The 16572-nt window shown below is 34.3% G+C and overlaps 1 protein-coding gene across 1 annotated transcript; it reads right to left on the reverse strand.

Moving 5' to 3' along the window:
* Nucleotides 1-12736: 12736 nt before the first annotated feature.
* On the reverse strand, nucleotides 12737-15582 carry LOC120355539. Its single transcript, XM_039444061.1, has 2 exons — nucleotides 15119-15582; nucleotides 12737-15049 (listed from the first exon to the last, which is right to left on the reverse strand). The coding sequence occupies exons 1-2, from the start codon at nucleotides 15428-15430 to the stop codon at nucleotides 14306-14308; spliced, it is 1056 nt and encodes a 351-aa protein (XP_039299995.1). The 5' UTR covers nucleotides 15431-15582; the 3' UTR covers nucleotides 12737-14305.
* Between the last annotated feature and the right edge of the window lie 990 nt (nucleotides 15583-16572).

Here is a 16572-nt window from a genome sequence, read left to right on the forward strand (position 1 = left end):
TCTCTGCCTTGCCACTGCCGTCTATAGAAGATAGTTGATACCGGTATATCTGATCTAATTTAACTGTTAATTCTTGTTTAAAATAACCAGTTATATTCTATTCATCAAGAGAAATATTTTCAATGATTAAAAGAAAATTCTTTATAATTGATATTGAAAGTTTTGTCAATTAATTATATTTCTACATTGTTAGAAAACGATCTGGCAACGTTGTGGAGGTATAAAAGAATAGCGCTTTCTGCTTTGTCGAATGATAGACAAGGATAGCAACACCAATGTTAATCAAATACTGTCATTATAACTATACACTATAGTCCCTATCCCAATTCTCGTAGTTGAGCTTATCAAGGGAACGCGCCAACCAAGCTTCCCGTCAGCCGAGCTCCTTTAAAAACCACTTTCGAGGGGATTGGTTGTCGTCTACGGTCCCGAAAACCAGTAACCTCCTAACCAGTAGGGGATTGGCTGTCGGGGAGACTCGTTGACGCCAGCGTGCAAGGGGCTTGGTTGTCGTCAGAGCAGTAAAAGGGTGCACAAGGGGAGATAGGCTTTATAATCGATATAAGAAGCGAGCTCAACATAATCTCCATATGGTAGAAGATTGAAGAGAATCGGCAAAACTGGAAAGATCATGTTGAAAGGACGGAGAGTGACAGGATTCCCAGGGCAGTCATGTCGTATTCATGTGGTTGGGAGGAGAAGTGTGGGCGTATCCCTCAAAAGATGGATGTCATTGGCAGTTTCAAGTCGGAACAGGCAAATAGCCTAATCCTCGTAGGAAGACGACGACGACATCATTATAGTAGCTACAACCTAAATAATTCCCGAGACATACTTCTGTACTGAAGTTGTATTAAATTTAATGAAGTTTTCTGATTGGAGTGATGAGTAATGCAAACTCAAGAATGCATTACCATGGAGAGAAGATGACATAGTTGAGACGATACTGTATCATATTGTGTTGATACTGTATCATGCGTGGTGATACTGTTTCATTTTGTGGTGATATTGTATCATTCATGGTGATACCATAGAGAAAAGATAGCATAAGAAGATAAACCATGGTATTGGTCGTTTATGTTCCAAATTTCAAGCCGATTACTGTCGACTACTGTCTATTATTACTGTTTTGGCCGGTTGAGAGTGCAAGAACGGCACATAATAAGAGATTACCAATGAAATAGTTTCATGAAAAAGAAGTAAGTAAACTATCAGGCTGGGGTTAACAGTGAAATTTAGAACATAAACGCTCTATACCATGGGATATCTTCTTATGCTATATTTTCTCTATGTCATTACTGAACAAACCATATTGAAAATTTGTTGTGCATATTAATAATGATTACAGATTGTGAAATACATCTGGAGCCTGTTTCATAAAACCCCAGTAATACAGGGCCTGTATTACAGGACTTATAAATTAAAATTTGCAATCCTTTAAAATTATGTTTCATAAAAACAATTCTGCACTTGTAAAATCACCTGTAATATGCACCTGTATTACAGTTCCTTTATATGAATTAATGTTTTCATTAGCCAGTGAGCCTAATATAAGATCTGTGGAAAATCGATATTATCAAATTTCTGACGATGGACAGATTGCATTTATGCAGGAAAATAAATTTGTTAATGATAAATAGTTGAGAAATTATAATAACTACTTAACTTACATAACTTATTATAACAGTTATGTTAGTAGTAATGTTTCAAAAAATGTTAATTATCAAAAATTGTTAATAATTAATTTTCTGAATATTCCCAATAACACTTTACTGAAGAAAGCTTAATCTAAACCGTTCATTATATTGATAAGTTTCCTGCATAATTTTGTATGAAATTCTATCCTTGCAAAATTCTTGGCCTACGAATAATAACATAGTCATGTAGTTCACTAGAACTACTACCTTCATCCATTTTGACACGTTGCCTTCAGAACAAAATGTCACTTTTCATGATTTTACCTACACTTGTAAAAGTTTTAGGATGGTCTAAACAATGATAAAATATTCAACAACTTACAGATCCAGTAATACAGGAAGTTTCTTTTTACGAAACACGAAAATGATGTCTTGTATTATTTACTTCTACAGGCAAATGACTTGTAAATTGTTTTACAGGGAAAATTGTTACATGACTTGTAACTTTCATGAAACAGGCCCCTGGGCCCTGTTTCATAATTGACCGAACGAAGTGAGGTCTAAGATTCAAGTCGACGGTTTGGCATTTCTCTTAATGTTTATATATTTATATGTTGCGCATTTACGGCGAAACGCGGTAATAGATTTTCATGAAATTTGACAGGTATGTTCCTTTTTAAATTGCGCGTCGACGTATATACATGGTTTTTGGAAATTTTGCATTTCAAGGATGATATAAAAGGAAAAAGGAGCCTCCTTCATACGCCAATATTAGAGTAAAAATCATACTATAGAATTATTTATCATAAATCAGCTGACAAGTGATTACACAGATGTGTGGAGAAGACAGTCTATTACTGTATTTGTATAAGGTCTATAGTTTCAATCAAATACATTAAAGAGGTATGCATCTTTAAGCTGGGTTTACACCAAAGTTATTAACAAAATGATTATAACTTAATCCTTATAGATTCTATTAGATTGAACGGAAGTTGACAAACACATATGTTCATCATGTGTATGATAAGTTATATTCAATCTAATATCATCTAAAAGGATTGAGTTATTAACATTTTTTAATAAATTTGGTCTAATCGCAACTTTAAGGTCTTTGATTTCAATATTTGTTTTGCAGTCATGGTATTATTATGCGTGTCCATCAGTATCAATATTCTCACATTTGAAAAAACTAATTTAATAGGTGAATAAAAGAAAACAAATGAACTAAATAATGCTGGAGAAATTATAATATTTTTGATTCTGAAAAATTAATTTTCATCAGATAGAAAGATCATCACGGAACTGGATGAATTATATCATATGGAATACAAATTCAAACGTGAACTGATTTTGTTAACATTTAAAACTGTTGACATCTGGTACTTGTGGATGAGAATACTGCGTGAGGTCTACTGTTCACAGAACTACTAGTACTTATAAGTCACGTAATACAGGAGAATCACCATTCCAATTACATGCTCAATATAGCCGATAAAATCAGCTGTTCCTGTATTACAGGACTTGTAAGTTTTTATGAAACAGGGGCCTAATTGAACTATTTTATTAGTTTTCACAACTTGATGTGAGCAACGTTTCGTTTGCTCCTATGTATTGGTCCCGAATTTAGGATAACCTAACCAGTAGGGGATTGGCTGTCGGGGAGACTCGTTGACGCCAGCGTGCAAGGGGATTGGCTGTCGTCACCGAACCCGACAACCAAGCTCCTCGCACGCTCACGTTTGAGTGCCAGAGTTTTCGCGAGTAAACTGACATATAGGGTATTTCATGCACTTACTCAATGCATTTTGGAACAGTCCTCAAATCACGCCTGGTTTTCCCAGTCATTCATTGCTTTCTGACGAGTTATATCACATTTTTAAGAACCAATAGTTCAAACTTATTCAAGTTCAGCTGAGGTATTGATTCATATTTTTATGGTCTTATACAAGAGCTACATTTCAAAACAAAGCGAGTGAAATGAATTCTGTTCAGCTTTCAACGTATTTAGTGGCATCAATATATATATACTGGTAACATATATTGTTACAATTCCTCCAGAGCGCAAGGCTCGCATGGTCATTAGGCCGCTCCTATGCTCGACCGACCATAGGCTTTTTTACGTGAGTGCGTATGCACCATCCTGACCATACGCATCCATACATCAGTTTTTCTGACTCACAAATTGGACGCCTTTACAGATTGTTTAATTGTAGCTTATTATCTTCGTGAACGAAAGATTAAAAGGCGTAGATATCAAGTTCACCCGATGGTCGCTCAAAGAGCATTTCAAAGGGAATTAGTACCATATTATATAAATCATTGCTTGGGGATGAAGATACACATTTTTCAACTACCTCAGTATGTCCATCAGAATTTTGATGAGTTATTTCGAGCTTGTATCACCATTGGGAATACTTGCAGTCACTTTAAGCTACGGATCAAATAAATGTAGATAATAATAATATATGATTTTTCCAATAAAAATTTAGAATTGATTGAAGAAATGGATAGAAAAACTCTGAATTCAAATTTTGATTTCAGATTCTGATTCAGCGTCTCTAAATAAGTCGAATGACTCGCTCTCAAAAAAAAAAATCAAAATTGAAGAAGTTTTGGTTCTATTGGATATTAAGCCATTCTATATGTACAGTACTCAACATTTTTCGAATGTTTTTTCAAAGTTTCATTTAAAAAACTGTTCTATGCTTTGGAGTTAATCTTAATACAATAACATAGGCCTACTTTGTTATTGCATTGAGGTAAAAGTAATAGTCCATTAATAAATGTACTATTATTACAGTACTTGATCAATAACATCTTGCTCTGAATCAAATTATAAGAACTATTATTCATAATGGGCCATATGAATAAAGTTGAGCATTTGCTTGTACTTCTAAAATATTGAGCCATTTTCTATGAATAAACGAAACCTTTTGCTCATGCTCATCAAAAGAATAGTTTGAGCATTTGCTCAAAAGTATAAACTTATGCTCAAAATGATTGATTCTGTAAAATACCTAGGCATCATGATAGATTCTCGACTAAGGTGGGAGCCACATATGTCTTATGTTTGTAATAGATTAAGGAAAACATTTAAACCCTTATTTTGCAGTATAAGAAAATTAGATATCCCACTAACCTAATCTGTGAAGAATTCAAAGTTCTAAGCCTTGAGGATTTATATAAATTGAACTTATTAAATATTTATTTAAACGACCATTAGATTTTCCAGTGACTCCTGAACATGGATATACAACTCGTGGTCAAGCCAGAGAGAAACTGTATGAGCCGAGATGTGTAACTGCATCTGCGGCTGGTCATGCAGCCTTTCAGGGTCCTCGTTTATTTAATGTTTTACCTTTCGATATTTCTAGAGAGTCCTCCTTATCGATTTTCTGTAGAAGGTTAAGACTTAATTCTGTAAACTAGGCTATATAAACTAAGCATTGTAATCAATTTGTTTCTTTTTGTGCAAGATGTGTATTTTTGTTTAGATTGCTTAATGGCATAAGATAATACTATTTATGTAAGTAGCTCTATATAGTACTTGAAGCAGGCCTCGTCCTCGACGCAGGCCTAGCCTAATGAGGAGTGCACTTGACATTTCTTATGTTATTATGCTTTGTAAAATCTTACAATGAAGTGAATAAAAGTTATTATTATTAAAATTGTATAAGTAAACTAGAGAATTTGCTCAACTTTTGAAGCAAATGCTTCAAAAAAGGTGAGTCTAGTCTGAAGCAGCTTTTCACCTTTTGCTTATAGTAAAATGGCTCAACTAATTTGTGTGAGTAAGAGAGAGAACTATACCAGATACGATCACAAACAATAGTTGAGAACTATTAAACTCTTTTTAGATTCAACCATGATTTATATCACCATTATTCCAACAAAAGAATAAATACAAAAGATACCAATCCGATATAAAGATAGCTATCACAGAATAGGAAATAGCCATTTGAGAAGATGAGAGTGTAGACGATTATAAGAAGGCTATTGAGATTATAAGATTATGCTGAAGATTATTATAGAGATGACATTTTTCACGCTAACCTAAAACTCAATTCATAGAGAACAAAATCGGGGCACCGAGCTTCGCTCGTTATTTTTATTTATTGATAAACAGAACACAATTCTCTAAAATGATCGTGTTTATATTTCACATCTGGCTATATGTCAGCTTATGAATTTCGGGAATGCAATATTTTGATTTTCCACAGAATCACTCGCTCACTTTTTACTATCCACAGACGACGAAAGTCTCAGCTGTTTCAGACAAGGATGAATTGTCCTTTCAATGTCATTCAGCGAGTTTTCCCAAGGATGAGACCTAGTACAATCCAATTTTTATATCATAAACCTACCATGTTCCAAATTTCGTGAAAATCGTTAGAGCCGTTTTCGAGATCCGTTGAAAATAAATAACCAGATATAGAAATATAAACAGATATACAGAAATTGCTCGTTTAATATAATGGGATATGATATGATATTCATGATAGAGAACAGAGCAGACGACCAAACACAAGCGGTGTCTATACTTGCATATTTAGCGCTAACCTTCCGCTATAAAACAAAGTTAGGCCACAAAGGCGAATCAGCTGATGAAAAATCTTCAAAGTACGTGAGCATTTGCTCCAGAGTTAAGGAGCATAAGGTAAGAGTATAAGGTGAAGCTTATTCATATAAAAATGAGCAAATGCTTATGCTTCTACCTAATGCTCATCAGCAAAACCTTATGCTCCATGCTCACGAGCATATGCTCTGTTTTTACTCATAAGGACCCATGTGTATGTGGCTTCAAATAATTCTGAGAAGTTTCCCGTGATTTTTATGTAATCATTGTTAGTTGACTTCATTCATACTTTATATTTCCGTTTCCTCTGATTAATTTTATTATTCTGAAATATAGGAGCTTCGATCTAATTGGAACAATAGATCTTTTGAAATAATATACATGGTATTATTTACTACTACGAATGTCGGCTAGCAGTCGGCTAGATGTTTGCGTTTAAATCCAACAATTCTTCGTAATGTATGTTTCATTCAAAATAAGTTTACTCAGTCAGTTTGTCACAATTAAGTCGCTTAGTGCCTCAGCTATATGTTTTCAGTTTTTAGGTTTTTGTTGTCAGCAGTTAGCACTATATTGTAGAGCTATCCAACACAATAGTCTAGCTCTTTGAAGTAGCGATATTCGACATCAAACTAACGAAAATGAATTGTTATGCAATTCGAACAAAACGTCAGCATCTGATCAACATTGGTTTGCTATCATTTACGGTGAGATTAAATACTCAGTGAAAATGATAGGATGGCATAGTTGGCAATTTCTACTTCCATAGTAGATAGCTGTGATCCAAGTTGTCCCGGTACATCTGATATAAAATTAGTTGTTGACTTTTGTTAGAATGGGAAATTTCAAAAACCTTTCATATACGTCGACGCGCAATTCAAAAAGGAACATACCAGACAAATTTCATGAAAATCTATTGCCGCGTTTCGCCGTAAATGCGGAACATACATAACAACATAAAGATAAATGTGAAACCGTCGATTTGAATCTCAATCGATCGGTCAATTATTATAGAAAATAACAGGTGACCGTCACTGATAATTTATTTAAAAAAATCGCAGGTGATAGGAAGAGACTTTGTCATTGAAACACTTGACCGATAGATTCGCTGGTGGTGACTACTGTTATTGAAATCTGTATGTACCATTACACTAATTAATTTTTTTGAGCTATTTAATAATTCTATGTATGTAATAATAATATTCAATAAGATTCTGAATGCATCAAAATTAGTGTTTCTTTTCTCTCTGTAAAACCTGTAATATGCAACTCTGGTTTGCACACAATCATTTTTTGCCCATGCAGACCATTTTCGAAAGATTTATTTGACTTAGTGTATTCATGAGGTTGTTTTTATTCGTTGTTGTTGTTTTATATTGAAAATGAGTACATAAGAATTTTACTTTGTAAATTGCATTTAAAAAAAAATCTTTTGTCTGTCTGTCTGCATGCCGATTGTTATGAATTATTATTGCGTTACTTTTTCTCATTGCATCAACGAGTCTCCCTGACAGCCAATCTCCTACTGGTTAAGAGGGGACAGGTTGTCGGGACCGTAGACGACAACCAAGCTCCCCGTCAGCCGAGCTCCTCTCCCAGGACGCCGTCGACCAATCCCCTCGAAAGTGGTTTTAAAAGGAGCTCGGCTGACGGGGAACTTGGCTGGCGCGCTCCCGCAAACCACAGATCCACACTCTTTGTACGCATTGGGCCAACATGTGGATGCGGCACCAAGTTACTGGCCAGCCTTAGATAAGGTTGCTAGTGATGAAAACAAGAATGTGAAATTGAGACAAAGTAACTATACCTCTCAAGTACCATACTTGTAAGCTGTCATCCCATTACAGCAATCAGTATACCAAGCTGTCCCCTCCCCCCACCACAACAAACTTCTCTCTTCACACCTACAACATAACACAAAAGAATACATTCAAGTACTGTGAAATTAGTTATCCGATTTCAATGAAGCTAGTAATTGATCATATGTACAATGTGAACGCTTTAAAATAATACTATTTGAAAAAATGTATCTAGATTAGATTAATGGAATTCAATTGGATAAGGTTTTTACTGAGGGTGATGACCACATTCGACACAGACTTGTGCTTGAGTAATGGCTACTAACTACCAAATAATTGTGGAGGATTGAGTAACGCTTTAAAAATTGATAAATCAATTCAAATCGTGAACGTATGTATTCTAAAGTTTTATCCAGATTTATTAATTGGAATAAAATTTACTGGTAAAAGATTTTTTTTGGTGAGAGCAATGTCCTCAAGTGTTCAAGTGTCACAGACTATTGCTAATAGGTAAGAAGATAAGATAAGATAATAGTTTTATTCAACACAGTACATTTCACAACCTACAGTTGCATTTGATAAGTCTTAATAAGCTCACAATATTACAAGCACATATGGAAGACTGTTATTTTTATTTATTCATTTTCTTTACATACAAAGGCTCACAGAGATCCATAAAGAGCCATATATTTACACAATTAAATGAAACAACAATTCAACTTATATACATTATGAAATATAGTAAATAAAGAAAAGAAAGCAAAAAGCATTTACACAGTTGAAATAATCAAATTAATTACATTCATATAAAGAAAAATGTGAAAAGAGAGTTCCAGCCAGAGTTTACAAAACAATTAATCTCAAAAACGAGCGTCTTGTCTTATGATAGATTCAGTTCACAATGTTTCTTATATTCATTGAATGAGTTCGAAAAAGGATCAATGTGTTCATTCAAGCTATTAAACTAGTCGTAAGGTTTTATAAAGAAATGAGTTGTAATGATGGTTTGTTCTAGCAAAGGGAATCTCGAACAATATATTCCTTCTAGGTCTTGCATATGGTACACTGAAATTAATTCGGCTGATAAAATATGGTAAATGGATGTTATGATTTAAAAATTGATAAATCAATTCAAATCGTGAACGTATGTATTCTAAAGTTTTATCCAGATTTATTAATTGGAATAAAATTTACTGGTAAAAGATTTTTTTTGGTGAGAGCAATGTCCTCAAGTGTTCAAGTGTCACAGACTATTGCTAATAGGTAAGAAGATAAGATAAGATAATAGTTTTATTCAACACAGTACATTTCACAACCTACAGTTGCATTTGATAAGTCTTAATAAGTTCACAATATTACAAGCACATATGGAAGACTGTTATTTTTATTTATTCATTTTCTTTACATACAAAGGCTCACAGAGATCCATAAAGAGCCATATATTTACACAATTAAATGAAACAACAATTCAACTTATATACATTATGAAATATAGTAAATAAAGAAAAGAAAGCAAAAAGCATTTACACAGTTGAAATAATCAAATTAATTACATTCATATAAAGAAAAATGTGAAAAGAGAGTTCCAGCCAGAGTTTACAAAACAATTAATCTCAAAAACGAGCGTCTTGTCTTATGATAGATTCAGTTCACAATGTTTCTTATATTCATTGAATGAGTTCGAAAAAGGATCAATGTGTTCATTCAAGCTATTAAACTAGTCGTAAGGTTTTATAAAGAAATGAGTTGTAATGATGGTTTGTTCTAGCAAAGGGAATCTCGAACAATATATTCCTTCTAGGTCTTGCATATGGTACACTGAAATTAATTCGGCTGATAAAATATGGTAAATGGATGTTATGATTTAAAATATTATATAACAACAATAGGGCATTTAATGATCTCCGCACCTGCAATGACCGGATATAAAATAAGGATCTCAATTCACTAGTTGGAAAATTGAATGGACAGAAGATACTGAATTTCTTGATGAAAAGGTGTCTTAGAAATCTATTTTGAATCTTCTCAATTTCGTAGCTATCAGTTACATTAGCAGGACCCCACACCATAGATGCATACTCAAGTTTACTCCGGACCAGTGCATTAAACAGTTTTATACTTACATCACAACTAGTAAAAGGTTTTGAATTACGAGGTATAAAACCAAGTAGCCTATTAGCACTGCTAAGAGTGTGATTAAATTGGTCTTTAAAATCAAGAGTCGAGTCCATCAACACTCCAAGATCTCGAATGCAATTGACATACTCTAGATTAATGCCTGCTAATGAGTAAGCGTAACGATCATAATTCCCCTGTCTCGTGTAAACCATAAACTTGTTTTCGAGATATTTAATTTGAGTTTATTTCTACGACACCATAGATGGACTCTATCAAGATCCTGTTGTACCTGAGCACAATCTTCAACACTCCTTATTAATTTATACAATTTTACATCATCTGCAAACACTATAGTGAGGTCCACGTTATAATGACAGTATTTGATCAACTTTGGTTTTGCTATCCTTGTCTTTCATTCGACAAAGCCGGTGGTACTATCCTTTTCTAGGTCCACAACGGTGCCAATTATGTTTTTGACAGTGTAGAAATATGATTAATTGATGCAGAGAATCGGCATCACTACTTTATCCACTTTATCCACTGTCATTATAACGTGGACCTCACTATAGGATCTGCAAACACTAGTCTTATGAAGACAGTTATAAGAGAGTTAAGAGGATGATGAAAATTAATGAGTCACAGTTTAAGGGTGTGATCACATTGGATATGTATAAGTGGAATTGCACGCTTGTTTATGCATGACCAAGCTTGCTGATGAGAAACAAAATCTGGAAAGAGAAATAGGAACACTCACGCTGAACGCGTGCACTTACTGGTTGGGTTGAGTTGAGTGTGAGCAGCTACAGACAAGTAACAACGTGTTTCAATGACTCTTTCCAGATATTGTTTCCCGGCTCATGCATGCTCTGACGTGCACTTGCAAATAGACGCATCCAATGAGATCGATTGCAAGTGAAACAAGGTTGACAGCACATTCGGTCACCCGTCCAAAGGGAGTACCGAGCGCTTGTCACACATTACAACTGTATGATTAGTTACAGCACTGACCAGTGGAAAAGATCTGTATACCGTGTGTACAGGATGCTAATAGAATGACTAATACTTCAATTAGGGCAAGGATACACGAGGCGTTTTTTCAGACAAATCGTCCGCCGCTCCTTTCAACGCTTGTACGGTCTCATTGAACGGCTGACCAATGTACTTCAAGTCAATGGAACGCTACCCTACTCGAAAAAAGAACGCCTCTTATTTTTTATGAATTAATATTGGTAAATTGTCTTGTTTGTAATAATTTTGTCAAATAAATGAATGCAATGAAATGAACGTGTATTCAGCTCCACTTGCTATGGTATAGTGAGACTCACATTATGAAATCAACACCTTAAAACCATTGGTGTTATCCATGTGAGTCATTAGACAACGCAGATAGCTCTAACCTTTTCTACCTGCACACTGTTGCCAAATCGGTATTGACTGTGAAGAAACGTGATGAACCATCAAAGTATTCTCAATTATGAAAATGTATAATTGATTATTATTACAAGAATCAGCAATTAATAATCAGATATACCGGACTGACTTTAGTCATAGCCTTCTAATATAGAAGGCACTAGTAACTGAAAATCGGCAACACTGTAGTCCTATCTCTTCCACTGACTTTATAAAGCGAATCTCACTATAGCATAGAATGAGTTGCCGACGCCAGAGAGACAAATTTAAAGAGGAATAAAACAATGCGACGGGAGTTCGTCAAGTACCTATTTTCACCAGTCCTTGAGAGACTGGAAGAAATCGGAAGTTGAGCCATTCAAGTTTCCACAGCATCAAGTTTTCGTTACAGGCTGATAAATAACGTTGTATAACAGATAACGTTGCACACTAGTTAGGTATTAGCATAGAGAAAATATATTATAATAAGATATCCCATGGTATAGGTAGTTTATGTTCAGAATTTCAAGCCGATTTTTTATCAACTGAAAACGATTACTGTCGACTACTGTCTAATATCGGGACACCGAGCTTTGCTCGTTATTTATTGATTGATAAACAAAACACGATTCTTTAAAATGATTGGGAAAGGACTAATATGCACAGCCAAAAACTGTTTCTTCCCCGAATTTTGATTTATACACTATAAATAGTCCAAAAAGTAGGTTATGTTCCATACATTGAATTCAGGTCAAATTTCCAGTCCAAACATTTGAAAACAGAAAAGTTCCAATTTAGATTGTTTACAAACCAAATTGAATAACAAAATAACACTCACTGATCACTTAAAACTGTAAAATAATGATTAACTTTGAAAATTCTGATAACATGTTTACTTCAGAAAGTCCAAAATAGTAACTAGATGCTGTTAGTGTAGAATAGTACATAGTATATTAACACATATTGCAGCAAAAATAGTATATCATTCTAAATCGAATTCATAGTATATCTATTTGTAATAATTGAGGATGTGTTTGTTTTTTGAAGTGTGAATAAATTGTTATTTTGATGGGTGATAGATAGTAGCTTGACCTAGATTTTGATTTGAACTATCGTACAAATTTGAAAATGGCCAGTTTTGGGCATAAGCCTGTTGTGCCTCCTCATATAACTGTAAAAATAATTGTAAGACTGAGAAAATGAATAAATGAATAGAATAGAATAGAAAAGAATTTTATTGTCCTAAATACACAATTACATCGAATAATAAACACTTTACATTTTATCCAATGAAGTAACATGCAGTATTATTCATTCTATGGTTGACAAAAATTCATTAGGCATGGCCGAAGCCGTCAGCCAGAGTTGGTGGATAAAGATAATAGTTTTCCTTAACTAATCAAGATAAAAGTTTGATAAATTTTAGTCATTGATTCCGGTACTCTATACAAGAATAGTTATAAGCCTTCCTCAACATAGATGAACTATTATTGAACTATAATTGAAAAACAAAGTTTATTCTCATTTACTAAACAAGATAAGATTCAGGTAAACAACAATAGAAAAAACAATATATTACAGAGAAGCCTAGGTAAAGAATACTAACTATTTTACAGTTCAAAAATTGAATTCATTAATAAGGAAATTTCTATATGTTCCCGCTGATCTTAAATACCCCTCCAACCGCACCCAGTCCTCCCCGTTAAGATATCTCCGCACTACTTTGTCTCCTAGTACTTGGTGCTGTAACCAATTTTTCCTTTGCTCTCCCAGTACCTTACAGCGGCTTATAAAATGATAAATATCTCCCCTTTCCCCACTATTGCACAAAGAACATATTATATTAGCCCCCTCTCTACCCGGTCTGAAATTTAATGGCAATAAGGAGCCTCTTGCTTTGAATATATTACTAATGAACCGTCTCTTATTCTTATCATCCATGTAACTTTTATTCATTTGATTATTTTCCAGTGTGAGCTCAGCGTAGATTGAGTGATAATGTGCATTTTCAGCTCTATTCCATTCAATTTGCATTGATCAGACAGTTCGTCACTGGGTCTGTTTGAACAAAATTGTTCAAAGACAAAAACACCGTTCATTAAACTTTTCTAAATTAAAACTCTAAAATCCTGATCAATATGAGATAAATATATGATTCATATATATGTCCCATATGACCAGGTGACACATTGAAAACTTGCCATTTTGTTGAGACAGTCACATCGTCATTTGCTATCAGTTTATTCCACAAACTCTGAATTCCAAATTTTGCTGTACTTAATTTCTGCCTGAAATGAGCCGTTAATGACAGAGTTGATGTAAAAACTAAACCTAAATACTTATACTCCTTCACAATTTCTACAGGTTCACCCCCATACTTCCACTTCTCTCTTTTACATAGCTTTCCTCCATTTCTAAAAACCATCATCTTTGATTTCTCCATATTAATAACAAGATTCCAACGATTACAATAAGTATGTAGTCTATCGATCATTCTCTGCATTTCAGTAACATTATCGGAAATGATTACAAGATCATCTGCATAAAGAAGAGCGTTCAATTTCATATCTCCTACCTTGATTCCCCCTCCCAAAATATCGCAAATATCATAAATAAATGCGGAGAACAAAAGTGGAGACATCAGACAGCCCTGCCTTAATCCGCTTTCAATACTTATGTCTTCAGTTTGACGCCCCTCCTTGCACCATATTGATGATTTTGCATTCGGCCCATATAGTGCTCTTATTGAATTAACAAATTTATTTGAAACTCCTATCTCAGCCAGTCTATAAAAGAGTGCTTGTCTCTACTGAATCGAACGCAGCTTTATAATCGACGAAGAAACAGTATAATCTTTTACGCTTGTATAGAGAATGTTTAATTACGTTGAAAAGAATATAAATGTTATCAATTGCGGAGTATCCTTTCCGAAAACCTGCTTGATTCTCACTTATGACTTCTCGACCATAAATCCACTTCTCCAATCTTGTCAACAAGACACTTAAAAATATTTTGTAAATTGCATTAGTAAATGAAATCGCTCTGTAGTTCTCAGGATTATTGGGATCATTTTTCTTATACAATGGAAATATTATAGACTTTGTGAATGACATTGGTACATCAAGAAAACGAAATATACGGTTAAAAAACATGCACAATAGCTGTCGGAATTCTATTGGCGCTTTTTTAAAAAACTCAGCCGTTATTCTATCAACACCTGATGCTTTATTGTTTCGAGCTTTTTTCAAAGCTGAATCTATTTCTGTTACCTCGATTGGCTTGTCTAATAAATCGTCGATAACAAGAGGCTCAACCCACGATATCTGTCCACTACTTCTAACAGGTGTATACAACTGTCTAAAGTGCTGTATCCATTGTTCTGGACTAATATTTCCACTTCGCGTAAGTTTTCCCTCCCTGAAAAACCGAGCCAGCTCCCAAAATTTCTTAGAATCCCTTACAGTTTTTAGTTTTTCCTTAATTTCGGCCCAATAAGCTTCTTTCTTTCTCTTACATAACCACTTATATTCCTTTAGCTTTGACGTGTAATCGTTCTTCACTTGCTTGGAATTCGTTCTTCTGAATAATTTGAGAAGCGCAAACACGCGATCTCTGTATCTTACACATTCTCTATCAAACCAGACATTTTTCCTGACATCAATCTTATTTCCTCTCTGCGATATTGAGCCGCTAGCTGAATCAGCTATCAATTTTGTCAATAAATTATTTGCTGCATCTATGTTTCCTGGTAGAAAATCTATTTTACAACTCTCCCCAGCAAGCCTTTCAGCATAACCACTGTCATCTAGTTTTCCCCATGTCAATTTCGGTAATAACGGTAGCAAATTTTCATTGAATTCTAACTTATCACTAAACACCTTCAAAACAATAGGCATATGATCTGAAAACATTGCAGGTAAAATATTGGAAATCTATATGGGATAGAGCGCTCTATCTGATCTCAGATTGTAGAGCACAAATATACGCCCAGAGTGATTTTGAATTATACATCTAAATGGTAACAATAGGAAGAACAATAGTTGATCAAAAACTAATATTCATCAAAATTAATTTTTTCTTCAAATTTCACTCATTTTTGAAAAATCATAACTCAGTATTCATTGGAGATAGAGAGTTTCCGAATGATCTCATTTTATTCAGAATTTAATATTCTAGAAAAAAGGCAAGAGCAAATTTTTCTGTCCGATCATGAGATTTGGCAGAAATAGCTGAAAACTGGAAAATGAGCTGAAAATACGAGGTTTTTGGGCCACCCTGTATGTAGCACAAGGAAATTTTGCATGGAGATATCGGTTCTGGACTTCTCTTATGTACCCTAATAATATATTAAAAAATCAGAACTACAATATAAATTGCAAGCACACCCCTTTCTTATGTCTATATTGACTGGACTATTAGGGATACTTGTTTGGTTATTAAAAAACATATCCCATAGTACCAAATTTTTAAAAACTTTTCAACCCAATCAGACAATACGGTAAACGTTTTCGCACAGATATCTCGCCGACACAAGACAGGATAGAATTTACTCTGATGAACAGTATTAGAGGACGCTGTGGTTTATAACTGCGCCAAGTCTATGTTCACAGAAAGTCTGCTAGTAATAAATTATGAAGAAACACATGTCTAACCTTGAGAATATGGAGGCCCGATTTGCATGGTGATGGCATGCTAGCACACCATCTTGTTCTCGCGAGAAAAACTGAGAATAGAACTGGGCATCACTGTTGACAACTCTGCGCAGAAGGAGCAGAGCTCTTGCTTGTGTCTCCTCACTTGCTTCCACCTGCAATCAATTTATTTATTTCCATTCATAATTTTATTCAATTTAGCTATTTAATTCAACACAAAAAAATACAATGAGAGAAAACAGTTTACAATAAATAACTGTTACAATGAATATAACCATAAAAAATTAAGGCATAAGAAGAAATTCCATGGTATGGATTGTTTAGTCAAAATTTCTAGCCGATTTTTCGAAACTCAAGCCGATTACTGTTGACTACTGTCTGTTTTAGCCGATTTGTGCGGT

This window comes from Nilaparvata lugens, unplaced genomic scaffold (assembly GCF_014356525.2).
Source record: "Nilaparvata lugens isolate BPH unplaced genomic scaffold, ASM1435652v1 scaffold2618, whole genome shotgun sequence".
Taxonomy (NCBI): domain Eukaryota; kingdom Metazoa; phylum Arthropoda; class Insecta; order Hemiptera; family Delphacidae; genus Nilaparvata; species Nilaparvata lugens.

What these genes read in the sequence shown, in the direction of transcription:
- LOC120355539 (XM_039444061.1), bottom strand. Translation starts at nt 15,430, where the DNA reads ATGTTTTCAGATCATATGCCTATTGTTTTGAAGGTGTTTAGTGATAAG. An exon ending in GATACAGAGATCGCGTGTTT is followed by an intron (nt 15,050 to 15,118) that starts GCGCTTCTCAAA and finishes TCAAAGCTAAAG; the next exon opens with GAATATAAGTGGTTATGTAA.